At 42.3% G+C, this 21,186-nt stretch overlaps 2 protein-coding genes across 19 annotated transcripts in view; one reads left to right on the forward strand and one right to left on the reverse strand.

The window, feature by feature from the left end:
• Window positions 1-21,080, forward strand: part of LOC145518142 (uncharacterized) — a 33,500-nt gene extending 12,420 nt beyond the window's left edge. For 6 of the 17 annotated variants that reach the window (XR_014062639.1, XR_014062641.1, XR_014062640.1 and 3 more), the window contains one exon: window positions 241-369. Coding sequence is in view for 1 of the 17 variants with exons in the window: in XM_081521934.1 (XP_081378060.1) it covers window positions 168-175 (8 nt within the window). In the remaining 16 variants the exon portion in view is untranslated. Of the gene's footprint in view, window positions 1-167; window positions 370-4,232; window positions 4,373-10,420; window positions 10,553-16,026; window positions 16,125-20,617 lie in introns of those variants that run through there. The other 11 variants (XR_014062638.1, XR_014062649.1, XR_014062645.1 and 8 more) reach the window with 8 other exon arrangements.
• STOX2 (storkhead box 2) overlaps window positions 1-21,186 on the reverse strand; it is a 187,775-nt gene that overhangs the window by 113,688 nt on the left and 52,901 nt on the right. The window lies entirely within an intron of this gene.

The following is a 21,186-nucleotide window of genomic DNA, read 5'->3' on the forward strand; positions in this document are numbered from 1 at the left end:
GTTGTAGGGGGATGGGAACGGGAGGGAAAATTTTCAGCAAATCACCAGGTGTGCCTGTGGCCCCCATGAGCACATGACATAGGTGCATTATGTCCCTGAAGTGAGTCTGACCTGGATCGAATCTCCAGCTCGTTTCAGATCACACTCCTCTCTGCTGTTCGTTTCAGGCGTGTGACAGCAGGAACACAGCACCAAGCGGGCGGCTGTGCTTTCACGGCTTGTCTCTCTCTTTTCTCCCAGCTGGTGGATTCTCTAGGGTGTTGACTTTCATGACTGCTGCCTTCAGGAAAATCTTGCTGCCTGCTTCTCACCACCCAGGACCCAATTTTCCTAATCTTTCTCTAAGGAATAAAAAGTCTCCTGAAAACAGTTCTGGTGTTCTCGGGTTTGCCAAAATGCCTAACTTTCTCATTACCACAGACAAGCAATGAGGAGATTTCTTTGTTTTGGACTTCATATCCCGCAACTCAAATTCCACTCCTGTCTGAGGGTGTTGAGATGGGACAGACATTCAAAAGGTGCACTTGACTTCCGTCACTGAAGACATTTAAAAGGAGGAAATGAGGGCTTCCCTGGTAGCTCAGTGGTGAAGAATTTGCCTCCCAATGCAGCAGAAATGGGTTCCATCCCTGCTCTGGGAAGATTCCACATGCCGCCGAGCAACTAAGCTCAGCACCTCCACAACTACTGAGCCTGTGCTCTAGAGCCTTTGTTGTCGTTGTTCAGTCATCAGCCGTGTCCGACTCTTTGCGACCCCTTGGACTGCAGCCCGCCAGGCCTCCCTGTCCATCACCAACTCCCGGAGTTTACTCAAACTCATGTCCATTGAGTCGGTGATGCCATCCAACCATCTCATCCTCTGTCGTCCCCTTCTCCTCCTACCTTCAATCTTTCCCAGCATCAGATTCTTTTCCAATGAATCAGCTCTTCACATCAGGTGGCCAAGGTATTGGAGCTTCAGCTCCAGCATCAATCCTTCCAATGAATATTCAGGGTTGATTTCTTTTAGGATGGACTGATTTGATCTCCATGCAGTTCAAGGGACTCTCAAGAGTCTTCTCCAGTACCACAGTTTGAAAGCATGAATTCTTCAGCACTCAGCCTTCTTTATGGTCCAACTCCTACATCCATACATGGCTACTGGAAAAACCATAGCGTTGACTCTATGGACCTTTGTTGGCAAAGTGATGTCTCTGCTTTTTAATACACTGTCTGCTCTAGAGCCTGGGAGCTGCAGCTACTGAAGCCCACATGCCCTAGACCTCGTGCTCCACGACAAGAGAAGCCACTGCAATGAGACGCCCGTGCACCAAAACAAGAGAGTAGTCAGCGCTCACCACAACTAGAGAAAAGCCTGCAGCAACAATGACCCAGCACAGCCACAATAAAAGAGTAAATATAATTATGTTTTTTAAAAAAAGGAATAATTGAAGAAATGAGAAATGCATTATTAACCATTTCCTCCAAAGAATCAATTCATCTCCCCTAACTTGTAATGAACAGAACTTGTCTCCAGCTGGAAAATATTTTATATCCCATGCTAGGAAACTAGAGCTCAAGGAGCTGAAGGTATTCACGTCTGCTGACGCAAAGGAAAAATCTGTTCTGAACCTGCCACCAAAAATAGCCACGACTTTCTCCCTTTCTGGGGTGACAAGTCTCTTTCATACCCTGATGCTTGACTTGAAGGGATACAAAGAGAACAGCTGCAAAGTCTCTGGAAAATATCACATGAAAATTTACGGTTTAGGTAGAAAGGAGAATTAAAACACAGCAAAACCAAGTGAATATCTAGTAAATTCCTTGCTGGCTGTAAACTTGTGACATGTTTTTATTAGTGATATTGACAGTCATTTACAGCCCCTCTCTCTTTTCATTGACCTAAAACACCCACCATACTTTTTAATTCATTTTATTCAAGTACGGTTGATTTACAATGTTGTGTTAATTTCTACCATATAGTAAAGTGATTCAGTTATTCATGTATATATACACACATTTTCATATTCTTTTCCATTATGGTTTATCACAAGATATCGGAATATCATTCCCTGTGCTATGCGGTAGGACCTTGTTGTTTATCCATTCCATGGATAACAGTTTGCATCTGCTAACCCCAAACTCCCAATTCTTCCCTCTCTCATCTCAAACACCCACCATTCTTAACTGAGTTTGTTTCTCCTAGGGAAAATATATTTGAAAATAAAATGATCATACATTATTTATAACATATTTTTAAAACAGACTATAGGATATTTGATAATACTATGGAATTACTGCTAATTTATTTCAGTTAATAATAGTACTGCGGTTATCTTTTTACATGTCAATCTTTTGGAGATGTGTACTGATCTATTTACGGATGAAATAATACGATGTCTGAGTTTATTTCAGAATAATATGGGGTGGGAGAGAAGGTAGGGATACAGATGAAGCAAGATGAATCGTGAATCAGAAATTGTCGAACCTGGCCACTGGGCTTGTTTCTAGTCTCTCTACTTTTCTGCACATTAGAAACTGTGCAAAATAAAAGGGAAAAAAGTAACCACTATATAAAGTTGTCTATGTTTTTTAAAATCTCCAACAATAGCATACATTCTTCAAAAAAAGTTCCTCCTGAGTTTGGAGAGAGGTGAAAAATATTACTACATCCTATTCTGATACAAATGACCAAACCACTGGGGCAAGAATTAGGTAAATGGGGTTCTAGCCGGGTTTTGGTGACTCAGCTGGTAAAGAATTCGCCTGCAAAACAGGGGACCTGGATTCGATCCCTGGGTTGGGAAGATCCCCTGGAGAAGGGAACAGCTACCCACTCCAGTATTCTGGCCTGGAGAATTCCATGGACTGTATAGTCCATGGGGTCGCAAAGAGTTGGACACAACTGGGCGACTTTCACTTGCCACTTACTGGCAAATGGGTTCAACCAGAAGTTTCCCAAGGTCTCCTCCAGCTATAAGATACTATGAAATATGAAGCCCACTTAAAAATAAGCAGCAAAATATGTCAGACAAGCAGTTTAAAGGGCAACTCAGGCATAGTAAATCCTAACAGCTGCTAAAACTCCATGGCACATTTGTCCAACTACAAGAACTAAGCAGTCAACCTAAATGTTGGGAGAAAGATATTTTTCTGACATTGGCCAAAGTCTTGGCTTTGTTCCTCTTTATGCAGCCAGAATTGGGGTGGAATGAAGTGACAGAATTTAACTGAATTAAGTTTTGCTGAACTCTAGGAATGGTCCAGGATTAACTGACCCACTGGGAAACGGGAAAGAGTTTTATGTCTGGGAAATGCCCTGTTTTTTCTTTATGTCTGGGAAATGCCCTGTTTTCTCTTTTATGATTGCTAAAAAAAGAAAAAACAGTGGGAACCCAGCACTTGGGAACCCATAAAGATGGATGTGAATGGAGAGTAAAGAGTCAAAGAACAGAAAGCTCCATACACAGAAAAACCACGCCAGGTCTGACATGGATTGAGGGAATGGAGTTTCATCTCAGAGATTTGGCTTTCCAAATTCCATTTGGAAGTCCTTGTAAAGAGAGAACAGACTGGAATCTGTTTCAGAACAAACAATTCCACTGTAATTTTTCAGAACAGTGAGTCGGGTATTTATGTACATTAGACCTGAAGTCCTAATATCAGCCACTTACTCATACTTCTCAAATGGTGTAGTTGGTCATAAAGCATATTACAGAACAGTACTTTAGCTGGGGCTCTCATGACATGTAATTAATTCAGTTCTAGGTCAGTTTAAGGGCAAACCAGTTGAAACCGGTTATTTTAAAGTTGTTGGTTCAAAGTAACTTCCACTTCCCAAATGGAGATGCCTAAAGATATCTCATCTATAAGAATTTTTTGGTCATTATTTGCCCGTGTTACAAAGCTACAAGGGTGATGGCTCACAGGCCAGTGAGAGGATAAAATCAGATGGAAAATTTAAATTGTGGTATGAAATAGGTTTGAGTGGGGATGAGAATAAAATAATTAAACACAGAACAATTACTCTTTCTGTGCACTTATGACTAAACAGCATTTTATATAGAGATTACATTGTTTTTATTAGGTTTTTAAGGCCCTCAGGTAGTAACTCATGTTGAATTCTGGTTTTCAAAGATCAACACTTAGATTTAGTCATTTGAACGAACATTTAAGATCTTAAAATGTGCCACGGTGATGTCCTTTCGATTCACTGATCAAGCCTTTTCTCGTTCTCCATGATTTTGTTTAAGACTTCCTCTCTCTCTTGGCGCCTGAACTTGTACTTCTTTCCTGGACAATCTCTGAGTTTATAGGTAACCTCAGCAGCTGTTGGAGCTCAGATAAGATAATTCACTTCAATCTCATTGAAGGCAGAAAGGATCTTAAAGAGGTAAGGCCCACGCTACAGTGTTATTTACAAAGTTTTCACCCCATCCTTTCACCTGGTATGCAACCAATTAGACAAACCTAACTGCTATCTATCCAGCGGTCTAAATTTTAAATATCCAGCTGTTGTATTCCTTCGGAGATATTTCCTCCTGAGAGTCTGTACACAGATGGGAAAAAATAAAAATCACTAAATCTTATTCAGAAATATATTACCAAACAGTCAAAACTGCTATCCTACAATGTTCTTTATCTGTCAGGGATAAGATGCTAAAATTTCACACTTTGGCTGTCCAAACTTTAAAATGAGAGGCAAATAGTAAAACAATGTCCAATGTTTCTGTGGTCTCTTTTGCAATTTTTTCTAGGTCTTTTCTTCTCTATGTCTCATCTTCATAGGCATAAATGACATATTAATATTAATCTGAACATTTCAGTCTTGTCTTTCCCATCTTCATAGCATCCAAACATACTTTTCCTGGTATAGTTCATGTAGATGACAAAAATTACCTTTGTCTCTGATCAGGCCATGAAGCTATCTTTTTAAAATTCTGACAGGATCTTTCAATTCCTCTGCAAAATTAGCACAATGTTTTATCCTCCACATCATGTCTCCTGGCTTGTTTGGATGGTTGGTTGGCTGGCTGGTTTATGCCTGGGTAGTTCAGGTTAGAATCAAGTAGCCTGATAACGGGCAAAGAAGACATTTAAAACCATATGCTCCTATACATGCACTGTATGGTCAGGGAACTGAGGTACAGAACAAGTTTCCCAAGCCTGCGTAGCAAGTTGACTGCCCAGCGTGGACAAAGCCCCGGGCATCTGACTTCTGAATTCAGTGTTGTCTGTACCATAACACACTATCACCTTTCCATAGCTCTCATCTCCATCCTTCCAAGTATACTTTATCCTTCTTCTGTTTATCATCTGTTTATTATCTTACCCGCTAAGCCTCTGATGAAGCCAGCCACACACCTGCTTTTACAGTTCCTGCTCACCCCTCTCTCAGCAGCAGCAAACCAACTATGCCACTTGTAACTCCTACAATCGTGCCTCATTAGTTTGGGATTAATGGGTACACACTACTCTATATCCCAGGTGGCTCTAGTGGTAAAGAACACGCTTGCTAATGCAGGGGATGCAAGAGACACAGCTTCCATCCCTGGATCAGGAAGATCCCCTGGAGGAGTAAATGGCAACCCACTCCAGTACTCTTGCCTGGAGAATCCCATGGACAGAGGAGCCTGACGGGCTATCGTCTATAGGGTCACAACAGGACTGAGCAATTGAACATGCACGTGGGTAAGCGGTCAGTGGAGGCAAGGCTGAGGCTGTCTGAGGTCACTGCAGCTAATTTATACCAACTCCCCCATACACACATATGCCCTTCAAACACTAATGACACATACAAGGTAATTTGGGAGAGACTCAAGGCTCTTTATCTTTTGTGGAAACAGGCTGCGAGCACCTGAAATTGTCTTGTTGTAAGTGCCAAGTCCTTTCATTAGAACAGCAGCTATTTTTTCAATGACAGATACCATTGTGCAGATTTCATCACAGCTTACAGCTCCAAAAAAAAAAAAAAAACTATCAGTGAGTGAAGAACAATTCCAGTGAGTGGGGCTTTGGGGCTTTCATTGTAATTCTTTGGGGGAAAGAAAAACAAAGCAAAAAAAAAAATTCGGTTTACCCCTTATGGGCTATGCTTTGTGTTCCTAATCTCAATACAAAGGTTAGGATTAAAAGCACTGGCATTAAAATCGCCTGCAGTCCCTGCTTTGAAGTCTAATAATGACAATAGCTGAAATCTATGGCAACTTTTGAGAAGGCAGAGTCCTCCGAAATCCTTTGAAATGTTAAATACTAAATTGAAGAATTGAAGAAGTCGTTATAAAGGAAGATTTTTCATAAAAAGTGCACAATGAACATGCTTTTTAAATTCACACCCATTCACTTTTCTTTCAACACCAAGACTGCATGTATGTTCCTGATTTTGCTATTGTCTGCAATTCGAATTTCAAATCAAAATCAGGAAACAACTTCCGAGATTAAGAGCAGGAGACAACTGTTCAAACAGAACCATCAGTCTTTATAGGAGTATCAAATACTTCTTATTTTGGAGCTGCTCTCACTTTTTATTGAACAAACCCTCCATGGAAGATCTAAGAGAAAAACCTTTCCCAAAAGTAATTAGAAATTGTTTAAAGTCTCCAGCAAGGCCCGGCCTTAGCCAAGTTACAGGAAAAGAGCTTGAGCTGGACTGCTCTCTAGGTGAGAAGCCTGAGCTCTCCTGGGTGCAAATTGCAGTCTTTCTGTGCTAGCAGGTGGCCTTGGAAGGCTTCCTAAGCTGCCTGGTGCTCAGTTTTGTGTTGTAAAACATTCATGTGATCATCCTCATCGCAAAATACTGTTGTCAGGATTTAATGGGATAAATTATGAGAAAGAGTTAAGCAAAGTGTGGCATCAGGTAGGCGCTTAGAATTCTTAATAGAGTTTAAAAACAACCACCACAAAAATCCCTTATCTTCAACCAGAAGCTCACAGCTTCCATGTATACCACCCCTGTGCCCACAGGATACAAAACAACATCCCAACCGAAGTGTTACAGGCCTGTTTCCTTCCTTCGTCCACAGTAATCTTCATGTATTTGAACCCATTCATTCTTTCCAACAATGAATTAATCTGAAGACTGCATTCGTGCTCACATACTGATGACTGTTCATGTTTTCCCCCACTCCAAAATACTTTAGCAGAACCTTCCCCGAAATGATATTCTAGTCCATTGCTTCTCAAACTGTAATCTTTGGACCCGTATTAAAATGCAGATGGGGTCTGATATTCTCCATTTCTCTGGAGCTCTCAGTTGAGGCTGATGTGTTGGAACATGGACCACACTTGGAACAGCATGGGGAACAGAAATCCAAGACCATAAGATTCTGATCTAAGAGAGAACTTAAGAGATTGGTATTTATCCCAAAGATGAAAAACTGGTCAAGTTCAGCTCACATATAAGGTTTTTTTTTTTCATTTTTAATCCTTCAATATTTTTTAAAGTGGGGAAATTTTTACAGATTTACAGCATTCAAAAAAACCCTGAAGATATTGTAAAAAATTAATAAAGAGAAACCTCAATTAAATAGAGTTGGGAGACCAGAAGGGGGCGCTCTCACGCCCTGTGGTGACAGCAGAGCCCACCAGGAAAAAGGAAGACTCCTCTTCTTTCCCGGCAAGGACCCAGCCAATGAAAAGTGAGGGGTCCTTTGTTTACCACAGCCCCCAACTTCCTTTTCGCCTCTTTTATAAAAGAGTTCTCCTTCTCTTGCTGTGTGGGGACTTCCCTGTGGCTCTCCGTGGTTGCCGATCCTGAATTGCATCTGTGTGCTGATCCCAAATAAACCCATCTTCACTGGAGGGCATCTGGCCCTCTATTTGTCTCAGGTCAACCCTATCATAGCCCAGGGCCTTTATTCCTGAATGGAACTGAATCATGGCCCTACCGATGGACCCCATGGCTCCAGGGTCCTTCCCCCACCCCCCCGTCCCCCGGACAGAGGCCAAACATCAGTGGCTGAGCATCACGGTGCGAGCACCATTGGAAACTTCTCTCACCCTGAGATCTGGTCCTCCATTCCCAGGTCACAGTGGTACCCGGAGGGCCACGTGTGTCAAGACCTTGACCCACCTCACTCATTCACGGCACCTACCTGGCAATCCCCCAACCGGCAGACAAGAGACAGGGAGGGCCCAGCATTTAAGCCACGTGGCTTGGGCCACAGCCGGGCAGCAGTGGGGTAGGGGCAAGGCCCCTGTGGGGCAGGCTGCCCTAGGGGTGGCCTCCGTGCAGGTGGGGTCTTTTAGCACCTCTCAAATCACTTCAGTTGGCAGCCTCTCCTCCTGTCCCCTCTGCCTAACTTGACTAGCTACTTTCATTTTTAAAAACCTCCTCTCCGGTGGAGCTCCCTTTCGGGTTACTAATGCTATAAACAAGGAGTACCAGGAAGACTATTCTTCATCCGCTCACGGGTCAGAGCCAGCCAGGTAGGTGGCTGGGCCAAGGCGAGCACTGCCCCCGGAGGAAGTGATGCCCAGGCCCCCAGACCCGCCGCCCACGCCCTGGAAGGCTCCGTTTGGGAGACTTCCAAGAGCCTGGAGCCTGGCCAAGTCAGGGGTAATGGCTCAGACCGCTTGGAGTCTCCCCTTCAAGTTCAAATGATAGACAAGGTCTCAGTCAGAAAAGTCTGTGTGTCAGGGATAGCATTCAGGCGTCTTCAAGAAACAGAACTTGGGTCACCAGGAGACCTGGACCGCCAGAGGGGCATGTGGGGCTTTGAGCATCAGCAAAATGTTCCTGTAAAGATGCTAGCTCACTTGGGATCCCCAGGACAACAATATTCAAAGTACTGATGTAAGATTAAAATAAGCCAAACACCCTCCCTCCCTCTCAAGAGCCAGGTCTTAATTTGACCCTCCAGGCATAATGGCACTTGGGAATACTCAGATGGCGCCATTGTGAAGAATCCACCTGCCAATGCAGGGGAATGCAGGTTTCATCCTTGGGTCAGGAAGATCCCCTGGAGGAGGAAATGGCAACCCACTCCAGTATTCTTGCCTAGAGAATCCCACGGACAGAGGAGCCTGGCGGACTACAGTCCATGGAGTTGCAAAGAGTCAGACACGACCTGAGCAAATGAGCACGCATGCACAGTGTCACTGCAGTTACTCAGAGGCCTTTGCAAAGGGGCGCCAACTACCGCTCCGTGAAAGACAAAGGCAGAGGCAATGGATGGAGACACTGGAAGCTGGGTTCCCAGGGCATGTGAGCAAGGATGCGCTGGGTCACACAGCCTGGTGGTACCCAGTCCTTGGCTCTTCTCCTCAAAAGGAGATCTAGCCTGGGGCACACATACAGACTCCCTAGAAAGGCAACGCAGCCTCTGGTAGTGCTATCGATAAGGAGGAGAAAACAACCCAATGCCTCTTTCTTCTACCCCATCTTCTAAGACCCTGGCTGTGGTACCCGCTACCACCTGTCCAAGATCAAAGCCTGTAGGAAGAGGAGGGGAGAAAGAAAAAAGGGAAGACCCTCTGTTTTTAAGAAAGTAATAACTGAAAGAACTGGAGGGACTTCCCTGGTGGTCCAGTGGCTAATACTCCTGGCTCCCTCTGCAGGGGGGCCCCGGTTCCATCCCTGGTTGGGGAAGTATTAATAGTTCCTACATGCCACAACTAAGAGTTTGCATGCCACAACTAAAAAAAAAAAAAATCACATACCACAACTAAGACCTAGTGCAGTTAAATAAATATTTTTTAGTTTAAAAAAAAAAGAACTGGAGCTTCTTCACAATCCTCAACACATAAGGACCCCTGATGACCACTGGGGCAGAATGTTGGCCAGTGAATGAGGCAGCAGAGAACCACTCGAAGCCTGAGGAAACAGGAGCTCTTGACATGTATGCGACTGCATTCTCGAGTGCGTACACAAACCAAAGGTTCCCCACAGCGTGCAAACTCAATTGTAGTGGAAAATGACACTATCTGTGTATGTTTGTGCACGGTTCTACAAATTGAGAAAAAATACTGGTAAAAGAGCTCTGTACAATTACTTGCAATGATAAGTATGCTTTAAAAGGCTCAAAAAAGTCATATAAGCTCATTCATAATCTCAGTCCTCCTGAGACTCTCTTGCGCTTTCGAGGAGTCAACCCAAGATGACAGCCCCTTCAGGAGAATTCTATAAATCCAATCTCTGGCCCCATGGCTCTTCCCTTCTCTAAGAGACAGTACATACAAAAGACTTGCTTCTGCAGTTCTGACTGCATGGAGGGCTGGGGGTGCAGACAAAAGTAGACACCCCCCACCCCACCCCCCGCCAAGAAAAGTGACTTGAGAAAGACTCACTTTTCCCAGGGAATGAGGACTTTCCCACAATGTCACCAATAAGCCAATATCCAACTACAGCTGCAGCCCCAAGCGTGGGTAGCAGGCACCCAGGCCTTTTTTTTTTTTTTTCCTCTCTTCAAGTCTCTGCAATCTGTTTCTTGCCATCTGCTAGGATGCTGGTGGAAGCCTGTCTGAGCCGGAGCACCCCTTCTCTAGGGAAGATGGAATGATGGTCCACTCGCATGTACTTACAGGAGCCCCAGGCAAAGTGGGTCTCAGATATCCAGCCCAGGTGGGAAGAAAGGTAGGCTTCTGTACAACAAAAGACACGCACCTGGACCTCAGCTGGAGGGGACAGCGAGTCCGGAGAACAGAGTTCATCCAGGCTCTCTGATGGAGATGATGTCATTTCAAACTCTCTGCAGAGCACTGGGATTACCATCCTGGGAAAATGAAGCCATTTCCAACTGGAAGGGTCGTGGGGGTAAGGGTGGGCCTCCTTGATGGCTTCGGGATGATTCAACTATCATGGGGCATTACCGTGGAGCTTCCCTGTGCAAGTTTTAGAAGCAGCACAGTAATAATTGGGGTGAAACTAATTATATGCCGGATTGAAATAGCTCTCATCCAAAGAAGTCAAAAGCCTGTTCACATACATTGCCTCACTCAGCCTTTCAACATACCTGCGAGACAGTAAAAAGAGTGATATGATTCCTCCCACAGCATTATGAAAACAATCCCAAATCACGGTGTTTCAGTAGAAAAGTTGCAGGTGGAGGGCTGCTAGCACAGACCCTTAACAGTCGACAAGGCAGTCTTCAACACCCTTCTAAAATCTCGAACACTCTAAGAAACAAACCGGTCCTCCCCATTTTTACATGTGCACAGCACAAAAACGCTTACGGACAGATCTAAACAACACACCAACGGGATGTGACATGCTGGGAAGAGACTTAAGACTCCCTTTGCATTCAAAATGAAGAGACAGCTTCTGAAAAACAAGTAACACTTTAAAAACCTAAGGAGAAACATTCACAGCTTAGGCACAAATCTCAGAACAAGATGTTCTTACTTAAGTTTTTAGGTCTTAGGGTTGATTCCAGGGTTTTCAAGGTTCTTCAAACTTTCACAGAAAAAAAGCAAATAGCAGAACCACAAAGATGACTGACTAATCTCATTAAGCAGATCTGAATTCCAAAGTGTCAGATACACAGATATTGAAGGGCAGAAAACACAGAATTAAAAAAAAACAACAAAAAACAAGCAGATGGTCAATGAGTTGTGAGGACCAGAGACATCAATTTATGTGGGTTTGTTTGTTTACTCAGCTTTTGGCAAAAGCAGACCCTTACCCTAGCAACAGCTATATCATATGCTTCTTAGGTTACAACATACCCAGCTTCTAATTTTAAAAACCGCTACTTCAAAATCTACAAGAGGCCCAGGCCCCTTCTGTTATTAATGTTAAACATGCCTTTCAGGTCTCTGACACATAGTTTTTGTATTTCTTTCTTATATTTAAATTTTTGGAATACATTTGTGGTTTTTTTAAGTACATATAATGTTTATACATATTCTGCAATCTGACGATTACTTTGCCTTTAAGGTTTATACTTCCGTGTAAGCCTAAACTGAAGATGTTTCTAGTAAATAAGTCATCTTGAGCAAGATCCGAAGGGCTCCCCTTGATAACATGCTCTTTTGGTGTAAGTTCTTGTTCACCCATATAATAGGGTTTTTTATGCTGTAACCCTTTGTATTACATTATTGCATTCAGGTATGAGGTACAAATGCTCATCCTTATGAAAGTAACTAACTTGGATACATAAGCTCCACTATCTCTCTATTATAAACCCCTATTCCTGTAGTAAATTACAGCTGCGCTTTTTTTTTTCTTCTTTTTTTTGTGTTGAATGTTTCATAAGAAGAGCTCACGGTCTGTCAGAGAAATTTTCCAAACTATAACTTATCGCATAAGGAATTCATTTTTTCCCCTAAAAAGAACTGGGCCTGAGGTGGTAGTTACAAGGCAGACTAATCGCAAGCAGATGTAAAAATACGTGCACAAAGTAAAAAAATCATAATAATAAAATAAACTTCATATGCTTTGCTCCTTTAAAAAAAAAGTCAGATATGGCAGGCAGTAAGTTGGCCCCTGATTGTCATTAATTGCCATTATTATGTGCTGCTGATGGCTCCTAATGACACTATTTTTCTGAGCAAGGGTTTTCGATTATTTTTCTGGCACAAAAACCTGTTCACACGTACCACAATGTTCTCACACCAAAACTGAAGTGACTGGGAGATTAAAAGCAATTAGCGTAATTTTACTCACTGGCATGAGTTCGGAAAGTAGATCAGGACACACATTTTTCAAGGTTCAAAAACTTTTTCAAGTTTAGCAATTTGAAAAAAAAAAAGCAGGAAACGCCTATCAGAGGCACTAAAAAAAGACATGCCCTCTGAAAGGCAGCCAAGAAGAGGGCAAAGAATTCCTATGCCCTGAAGGGATTTCACAGTCCTTAAAGGGAGAAAGACAGCTGAGAAAGAAAATAAAACAAAACCCCCAAGACCGTGGGCGCACCTGGAGCAGAAGACCTGGCCCCAAAGAGCTCCCGAGTCAGGGCGACGTGTCGTGTCTGTCTCTCCGCGACCCTACGGACTTAGCCCGCTGGGCTCCTCTGTCCGTGGGATTCTCCAGGCAAGAACACTGGAGCGGGTTCCCATGCCCTTCTCCAGGGGATCTTCCCAACCCAGGAATCTCTTCTTAAACCCAGGAACGGTGCCCACTGCCCAGCATAATAATCATTGCAGCCTCATTTTAGAGAAGATAGATAAGGAATCAGAGAAATAGAAAGCTCATAAATAACTTTAGGCAAGCATGAGACACGCCACATAAAACCAGTATCTGCATGACATCTAGGTCTGAAGTTTAACTTTCAAGATAGAATCATGGAACCTTTCAAGCAAGAACGTTTTTACATTTGGGAAACTCCATGAACGTGGGCTTGCCAGAGGAAGAATAGCTGGAATTAATAAAAACTGTGAAATAAACAATCCTTTTACATAATATTATAAATCATCTATATTTCAATAAAAGGAACAAGGTGCTGTTAAATTTTTTTTTTAAAAGAATCCTCCCAGAAAGTACACTTTTATATTTTTAAGAATAAAGTTCCATCCACAAACAAGGTCCTATGAACAAGCAACTCCACTCTTAATGTTGTAACAATGGAAACCCTCCCTGCTCAATGTAATGACTGAAATTCATAATTATGATGCTGATTCACCATGCTAGAAATGCCATGAAGATCATAATCGTGTGATACACGACTATTCAAAGAAAGACTCTTAAATCTCTAAAGATTCTTCTTATTAAACAGTTTACTCTCATTCTCATAAATCAAATATGTACACAGGTGTTCTTTGACTTAAAATTTTATAAACCACAGTCCGCTGTAGAACGCATTGTCCCAAGAAACAATGTTATAAATGATAATGCACGTCACAGTCCAGAGTACAAAAGACAACATGGTCCCTCACATAGGTGAAATTACTTAATACTATGAGAGTATTAATGTACTACTTTGGTGAGCCAGCCCATCAAAGGCACCTTAATCATACTATGGTTCTAGCTGACTAGTTCTAGCACATTCTATAATAGCACACAGCTTGGAGATACTAGTACTCTGATATCACAGCTGCATGAAGAATGAAACTGGGTGGGTAGTTCAGTCTAAAAATTTATTCACTACTTTAAAAGATTCTTTCCTTTGCAAATGAGTGCTGAGCTGCTCAAAATCAACTCATAAACAAATGTTGGTGAAGATTTCCATATCACATTATGGATTGTCTGTTTAAAAGTTGTCCTCTGTTAATCAGAGGCCATTCCTTGGTCTGGCCATAATAATGCCTGAAATAAACACATCACAACATCACACTCACATACACACACACAGCAAGGAAAAGCAAACCATCTTCAGGACTCCTTTAGACTGAGGAATGATTTTTAAATAGCTTATCAATGTTTTTCAAGTATAGGAAAACTACCAGAGAATGGTCTCTTATGTAGCTTTAAATAGTTACTGACTTTCTATTTATACAATTATATAATCTAATAAGCCTTTTCACAAATTCCGAAAATAACTCTAGTCCAACTTTTTGCCTAATTAATCATAAAATTTAAAATTAGTAAAGCCAAAATGAATAAAGATTGATTCTGAGTTAACAAATTAACGATGTGATAAACGACCATTCCAAGTATTCTGATAGTTACACCAAATTCCATCTCTACTGATTTAATCTAAGGAATGACAACGTTTCTTATTTTCAAACTAGGTAATCATGTGGGATATAGATTCAGTAATACAAATTACCTCTGACGATGAAAATATAACTTAGCAAGTTGAAAAGGTGATAATTATAGCTGTTAACCTTCATGGGATTCCTATGGCTACAGTAAAAAATAGAGCTTAGAAATAACTTAGGAACATCTGTCTCTACCCATCAATCTATATGCACCATTGATACCAGACATGGTTTTGGAATAGCTTTCAAAGATAGTTTCTAGTCACCTTTAATTACTTTGACTGTATTTTAAGTAGCGGGTTCTATTTTTTTATTGCCTCTTTTCTTTCCTTTTGGTGGCAAAACTGATGTAAGATAGCAGAAGAACATGTTTTCTGTTTGTCATAGACACTAAAAACAGCCTGTATCCCACAGTGCTGGTAAATTTTAATTTCACTAACCAGAATCTTCACATCGCACATAAAAACATAACCAGTGTCTTTTAGTTGTTTAAAGTTATAGAAAATAATCTGAATTTCTGAGAGCTACATTCTCATCTGTTACCATGAGGTATAATACCAAAGTCAAATGAAGTTGGGGAAATCCCAAAACCTCAACTAAATCCCAAAGATTCAAGGGTATTCACTGTATCATATTAAAGACATTTTCATGGACAAGAGGAGAGAAGGGGGGGAAATGGCTTACTTTTAATAAAAGGATTTCCTTTTTTTAATAAAAGGGTTTACTCTTAACAAAAGTTTGTGCGTGCCTGGGAAATCGCTTCAGTCGTGTCCGACTCTTTGTGACCCCATGAACTAAACTGTAGCCCACCAGGCTCCTCTGTCCATGGGATTCTCCAGGCAAGAATACTGGAGTGGGTTGCCATGCCCTCCTCCAGGGGATCTTCCCAACCCAGGGATCCAACCCGTGTCTCTTATGTCTCCTGCACTGGCAGGCAGGTTCTTTACCACTGGAGCCAGCTGGGAAGCCTGACAGAAGGGTTTACTCTTTATTAAAGCAGAAAATTCAGTTAAGCCAGGTACCTTATTCCCACTCTTTGGAGGTTTTGCTACATTCCATAAGGTCTTGAATTGGAGGGAAAGGTTAGCATTGCTGCATCCAGGAGAGAAACTGGGCGTGTGGCTCCTTCCTGGGCATCAGGAACTCAGTACTCCTGGACACGCCTCCCCCCAGTGTAATTATCCATCGCTTGTTTCCCTGAACTTTTCCTGTGCACCTGGGCCACCTTCACCCCACGGATGACCTTCGTCTTTGCAGAAGGTTCTGCTACCTCACCAGCCCACCTGGACACCCTAGTAAGATTCAGATCTGTCTTTCATTATCCAGCTCATAGGTAGAGCAAAGACTTACAGCCACGGCTATCGCAGATTCTAGCGTCTTCTCTAAAAATGTCACTACACTTGACTAGCAAAACAGTTTCTGTGATTTACTGGCCTGATGTCCAAATGTTTTCTTAACATTTCACCTCAGATGCCACTGCAAGACTGCAGTCATGGAGAGAGAGATAATGCTAAAAGAGAGGCCTTCGGGTAAACACAGACTTGCCAAGCAAGAATCCTACACATGAGGTACACGCCAATGTTTGAGAGGCATAGTGATTTCATGTCCTAGCTACGGATTTCAAACAACACGAATGAAAAGCTGAAGGAGTTCTGACTCCTCTTTCTGCCTCCCCACCTCTGTGTGGGTGCTCTAGCGACACGTGGTGATAAATTGCTTCCCCGTCTGTTACCCTCTACGGGTCTGTGAGATATCCAGGGGGCAGGCTATTTCCCTCTGTATCTCCCGAGCTCAGCACAAAACCTGGACCAGCAAAGGGGCCCAGTGATCATCAATGCAGTAAAAGTAAAAGCAGAAGCCAAGCATTAACGACATGAGACATGAGCCTGGGTAGGAGACACGCCCCAGGTTCTTAAAGGAAAATCTGCTCTCCTGATGACAAATAATAACGAAATAATAAATCTGATTCCAAATGATAATGGCCAGTCCCACTGCAAAGCAGGATCTTGGTTGGCTGAACCACTGTTCTGAGCCTGTGACCTTTTTCTACACTTTTAATGATCTTCTGGTCAAGAAAGCTCATCTGGCGACACTACCCTCAGGACCTCTGTCTGAAAAGTGACATGGATGCTGGTCACTCACCACATTGACCTTTGCTCCTTGGGCTCTTGGGCTTAATAAGTTCTATTCTTTCATCCTCTCTTCCTGTACTGTATTTTTGAAATTGTTCTTTAAACCCTCAGTAAATAGTCTCAGTAGGTTTTAAAGGCAATACAGGAGTTTCAGAATCAATCAGGATGTTCATGGAATTTCTGAAAGTGCTATCAGGAAATGAAAACAGAGGTTTAGAGAAAAACTGTTTTCCAAAAGCTTGAGGGATGTGCTCGTGGAATATGTATGGCATGAATACATTCCTATCTTGGTTTACTCTAAAATCGACCAAATTGTTTATAGGCAGCTATAGAGTTGAAACACAGTGATAGAAAGTTTAGTCACTGATTCCTTGACACATAAAATAGCCCCCATTCATGGAAAAAAAGAACTAACAGCAAAAGACAGCTTGTCTTTCTTTCCTTTAATTTGCACCACAGATAGCAAACATGAGGATGAATTGCTTCAACTCTAGACATTGTTGGTTTACAAAATAAAATACACTAATCATTTCATATACTTAAAGTAGACTTATATTACCTGCCCTCAACTATCCATAAGCTAATATGTTATACCCTTTCAAGTGAGTGCAGAGTCTCAGTTGATCAAGACTACAATAAAATAAAATCTAATTTACAACTAAATTGGCAGCCCAAATACACTAGTCATAAGAAAACAAAGACTTCTACTGACAACCAGAAAGTCCAGGTGATTAAATGCATAACATGCCTAAATTTTGCTCTGTTCCTAGATTTCTCAAGTAATATTAAAGAAAAGTTAAATGTAAAACTTAAGAGCAATAAGAAGGGTACAAAATGCAAAAAGGTGCAAGGAAGGTGCAAAATGCCATGCAATGAAATAATGTCTTTCTCAGTGTAAATAATGTGTTAGATTCTCAACTCACTTTTCTCTGGGAGCATGTTTCAATCAACAGTGGGACAAACTGTCAGAGTAGCACAAACATATATACATTATCATATGCAAAACAGATAGCTAGTGGGACCAGGGAGCTCGGCTTGGTGCTCTGCGATGACCTAGATGGGTGGGATGGGGTGAAGGGTGGGAGGGAGGCTTAAGAGGGAAGGGATATATAACATATAACCAATCCACACTGTTGTAGAGTAGAAACTAACACAATATTGTAAAGCATTACACTCCAGTTTTAAAAAATCAGAATCTGTGTTTTAACATGATTCCCAGGAGACTCAGACATATATTAAAGTTTGAGAAGTACTGGGAAAAGAGAAAAAAAATGCTATAAGAAACCAAAGATAAATCTTCCAGATGAGATATTGAATTGAGAATGAGAGTAACAATCTGATTCAAAACTCACAGCTGCTCTAATATTATCACCATTGAGCACAGAGATCACTAGTCACACCTCAAGTGTTGTCAAGGTGTTATGCTCAGGTTAAATCTGATTCACCAACAAATCTAACAACAGGTAAAAAAAAAATGCAAACTCCTTTATGCTTCATTCCTCTGTTAGCTATGATGATGCTTGTGCTAACAGGAAACAGTGACAATAATGCAAACTATAGTAATCTATAATCTGGAAAAAAACTCATCATTCTATGAAATGACAAATTGCATGCCAGAAAAAATTATACAAAAGTGAATCTTATCTAAAGGTGACATTTCTCTGGGAGACCCACCTGTCCCTGCTCTTCATGATGCCACAACTTCCAGCAAAGTTCTGTGAGGTCGAGTCATCCTAAAAGGAACCAGCCCTGGTCCTGCATCTCTCTCAAGGGTTTGGTCCTACAGTCACAACGCTTTCTCTTACTGTCCTGAGGGATGGCTTCCTGGAACTTCAAAGCTTTGTGGATTGCTTGGTCAGTCAAGTTTTCCCAGAGAAGCTAAGATTTGATAGAGGTGCAGAAGAAAGAAAATAAAGCATTCTAGATTTGCTAGGCAAGATCACTGGATCCATGGGGAAGAGAGGGAATAGCATGAGAAGATATGGAGAAATAAAAAGGTTTTCAGGGTGATTATAATACAATTCGTTTTACTGCGACAGAGAGTCAAAGGGGTAATGGTACATAATGCTACAGGAATAATTAAGGAAAGTACAGGTTGAGATGTTTGGGTCTGATGCAAAGAGGGATTTGCAGAATAACATTCCTCTAAGATGCTATTAAAGGGGCTGAGATAGAAGTTCAGTAGTTACATAAGTTAGGAAAACACTGTCCTATCTCCCTTCTGGAGATTAACAATGCATATTAGACTATTAAAAGCACTGAGAAGTCCTGCAGTAAAAAGCCCCTATTTACCTCTGTTTCTTCATATTTCAAAAATTTTGTATTGAGAACCTAATTTAAGAAGTGCTGAACTCCAGGCAGAGGATTAAAATAAAGTAATGTTTTAAAAAGGGTAGACCACAGAGGTAAGAAAATGAAAAAGACAACACAGTTGGGGCTGGAACAGGGAGAAACACAAGTATTAGGAGACGTGAAAATCTGTGAGAAATTATAAAGTTGAAGCTAGAAGTGAATCAGGCACTTTCCCACAAACTCCGGCCAGAATTCAGGAGGGTTTCTGTGCACATCTATCAAAAACGTTTCCTGCAACTTCAGATATAGTTTTGCAAATCCCTGGGTAAGAGCAGGGAAAAAAAATTAAAAGAGGAATCAGTATGCAACCAGGTAGAGAAGATTGCAAGCGATCTACAAATGGACTCTTTTCCACATACATAGACATGCTTGTAGATGATAATCCAAAATCAAAGCCATGCGTGGTTGAGAACATTTATCTCTTAAACCAGTTAAGACTGGTTCCGGCTTTGACAACCAAGAATCCAGAAGTACAAGCCCATCCCGGCACCAGAGTAATGGAAACGTTGTGAGTTCAAAGGGCAAAGTAATTAACGTGAGTGTTCAAAACAGGAGTGGATTTATGATTTTTCAACACTTCGAATCTCCGTTTATCCAGGTTCTTCATGCTAAGCATATGGAAGTGCTTTACAGATGTGGTTTCTAATCCTTTCACAGAGACGGGAGTCTCAGGAAATAATTGAACTCTTTCAAGAGACCATTTAGTAAACACTAAATAGCACCTCTCCGGGCTGGTATTTCTGAATGGCATTCCCAGAACTGACCCAGATGTTGATGGATGCTGCAAATAAAGAGGGGCTCTGTGGCCAGGGGTGGGGAATGGCTGGCTTAATGTATTTCCCACTGCAGAACTTCTGAGTCTTTGCAACATTTGACACTGGGACTCTGCCCGGGGGGGTGGGGGGCGCTGTGCACCATGTCCACATTTACTCAACAGGGACCCCTTGTTTCATGAGCACTGTCTGTGACGGATGCTCCACAAATAATCTTTTGGAGACACAAGAGTCCTCGGCCCTTGCAGGAGTCAATTGGGTTCTTAGGCAGGAAGATTCTGGGCTATCATGACAGTAAGAATGCAAATAGAATAGCTGGGATCCCAAACCAGTCTGTTCTAATGGTAAAATTCACACGTGTTCCACTAAACCCTGCTTGAAAGACACTTCTACACTCCAGACTGGTACCCAGAGGTGTCCTGATCCTTCCCTAGGACCTTTCCTACCTAGAGACTGTCACAGGCCAAGAGTGACTGACACTTCTGTCCCTCATCCTCCCGGGTACCTATGAACTTCATGGCCAGGCAAACTGTACCTTTGCATCAGTCACATCAGAAATGGTCAAGTCAGGTGCAAAGGCAGACAGCAGGCAGGAAGGGCTCTGTTGGCCCCAGAGTCACAGGGGTGGGGCCCTGCCAAGGTGAAGGGATGGTGCCCTCTCATCGGGAGTGGGGGTGGTCTCTGGATTCCCCCCACACACACACACACTCCCCCGCTGGGGATGGGGGCAGTTCCCTCTGCACCAGCGGGCTCATGTCTCCTTCTGAACATGAAACCTGACCATGTTTTGGTGTTTCTCCCCAGGACACTTAGAACTGCTCTGGAAGAAAAGCGCTTCTACTTAGATCTGGCAAAACAAGCAGCCGTGGGGAGAAAATACACTTTGATTGTTTTTCCCCCAAACAACGACACGCATCACTGCATGCATGTTCTGTAACAACAACTGCAAACGATCTGTTTCTCCAAAGAGTGGGTCACCTTGGAGGGATTAGCCTGGCTGCCAAAATATGATCCCTCTGCAAACGACTCGTGGTAGCACAGACGGGTTTCTACAGGAAGGAGCTTGGCAGGCCAGCGCTGCGGGAAAGGCCCCCGCTTACACCCAAAGAAACCCAGAGAGAAACAGAACTGTTTGCTTTTCCTTCCATGCGTCTGACAGATTCCCCCAGTTTCTACGGGGGTTTATTATAAAGGTGTCAGACCCTATCGGAAATTTGACGGCAACCACACATTATCAAATAAATAAAAAGAACCCTCTTTTGTCCTACCTTTGAAGTTTTCTTAAGTTACTCTGAATAGCATCCCCCTCTGCCAAGTTTCATGTTTCTTGAATAATGAGATATATTCTAATTAGCATATCACAAATATTCCTG

This window comes from Giraffa tippelskirchi, chromosome 8, assembly GCF_054371585.1.
Source record: "Giraffa tippelskirchi isolate mGirTip1 chromosome 8, T2T-mGirTip1v1.2.pri, whole genome shotgun sequence".
NCBI lineage: Eukaryota > Metazoa > Chordata > Mammalia > Artiodactyla > Giraffidae > Giraffa > Giraffa tippelskirchi.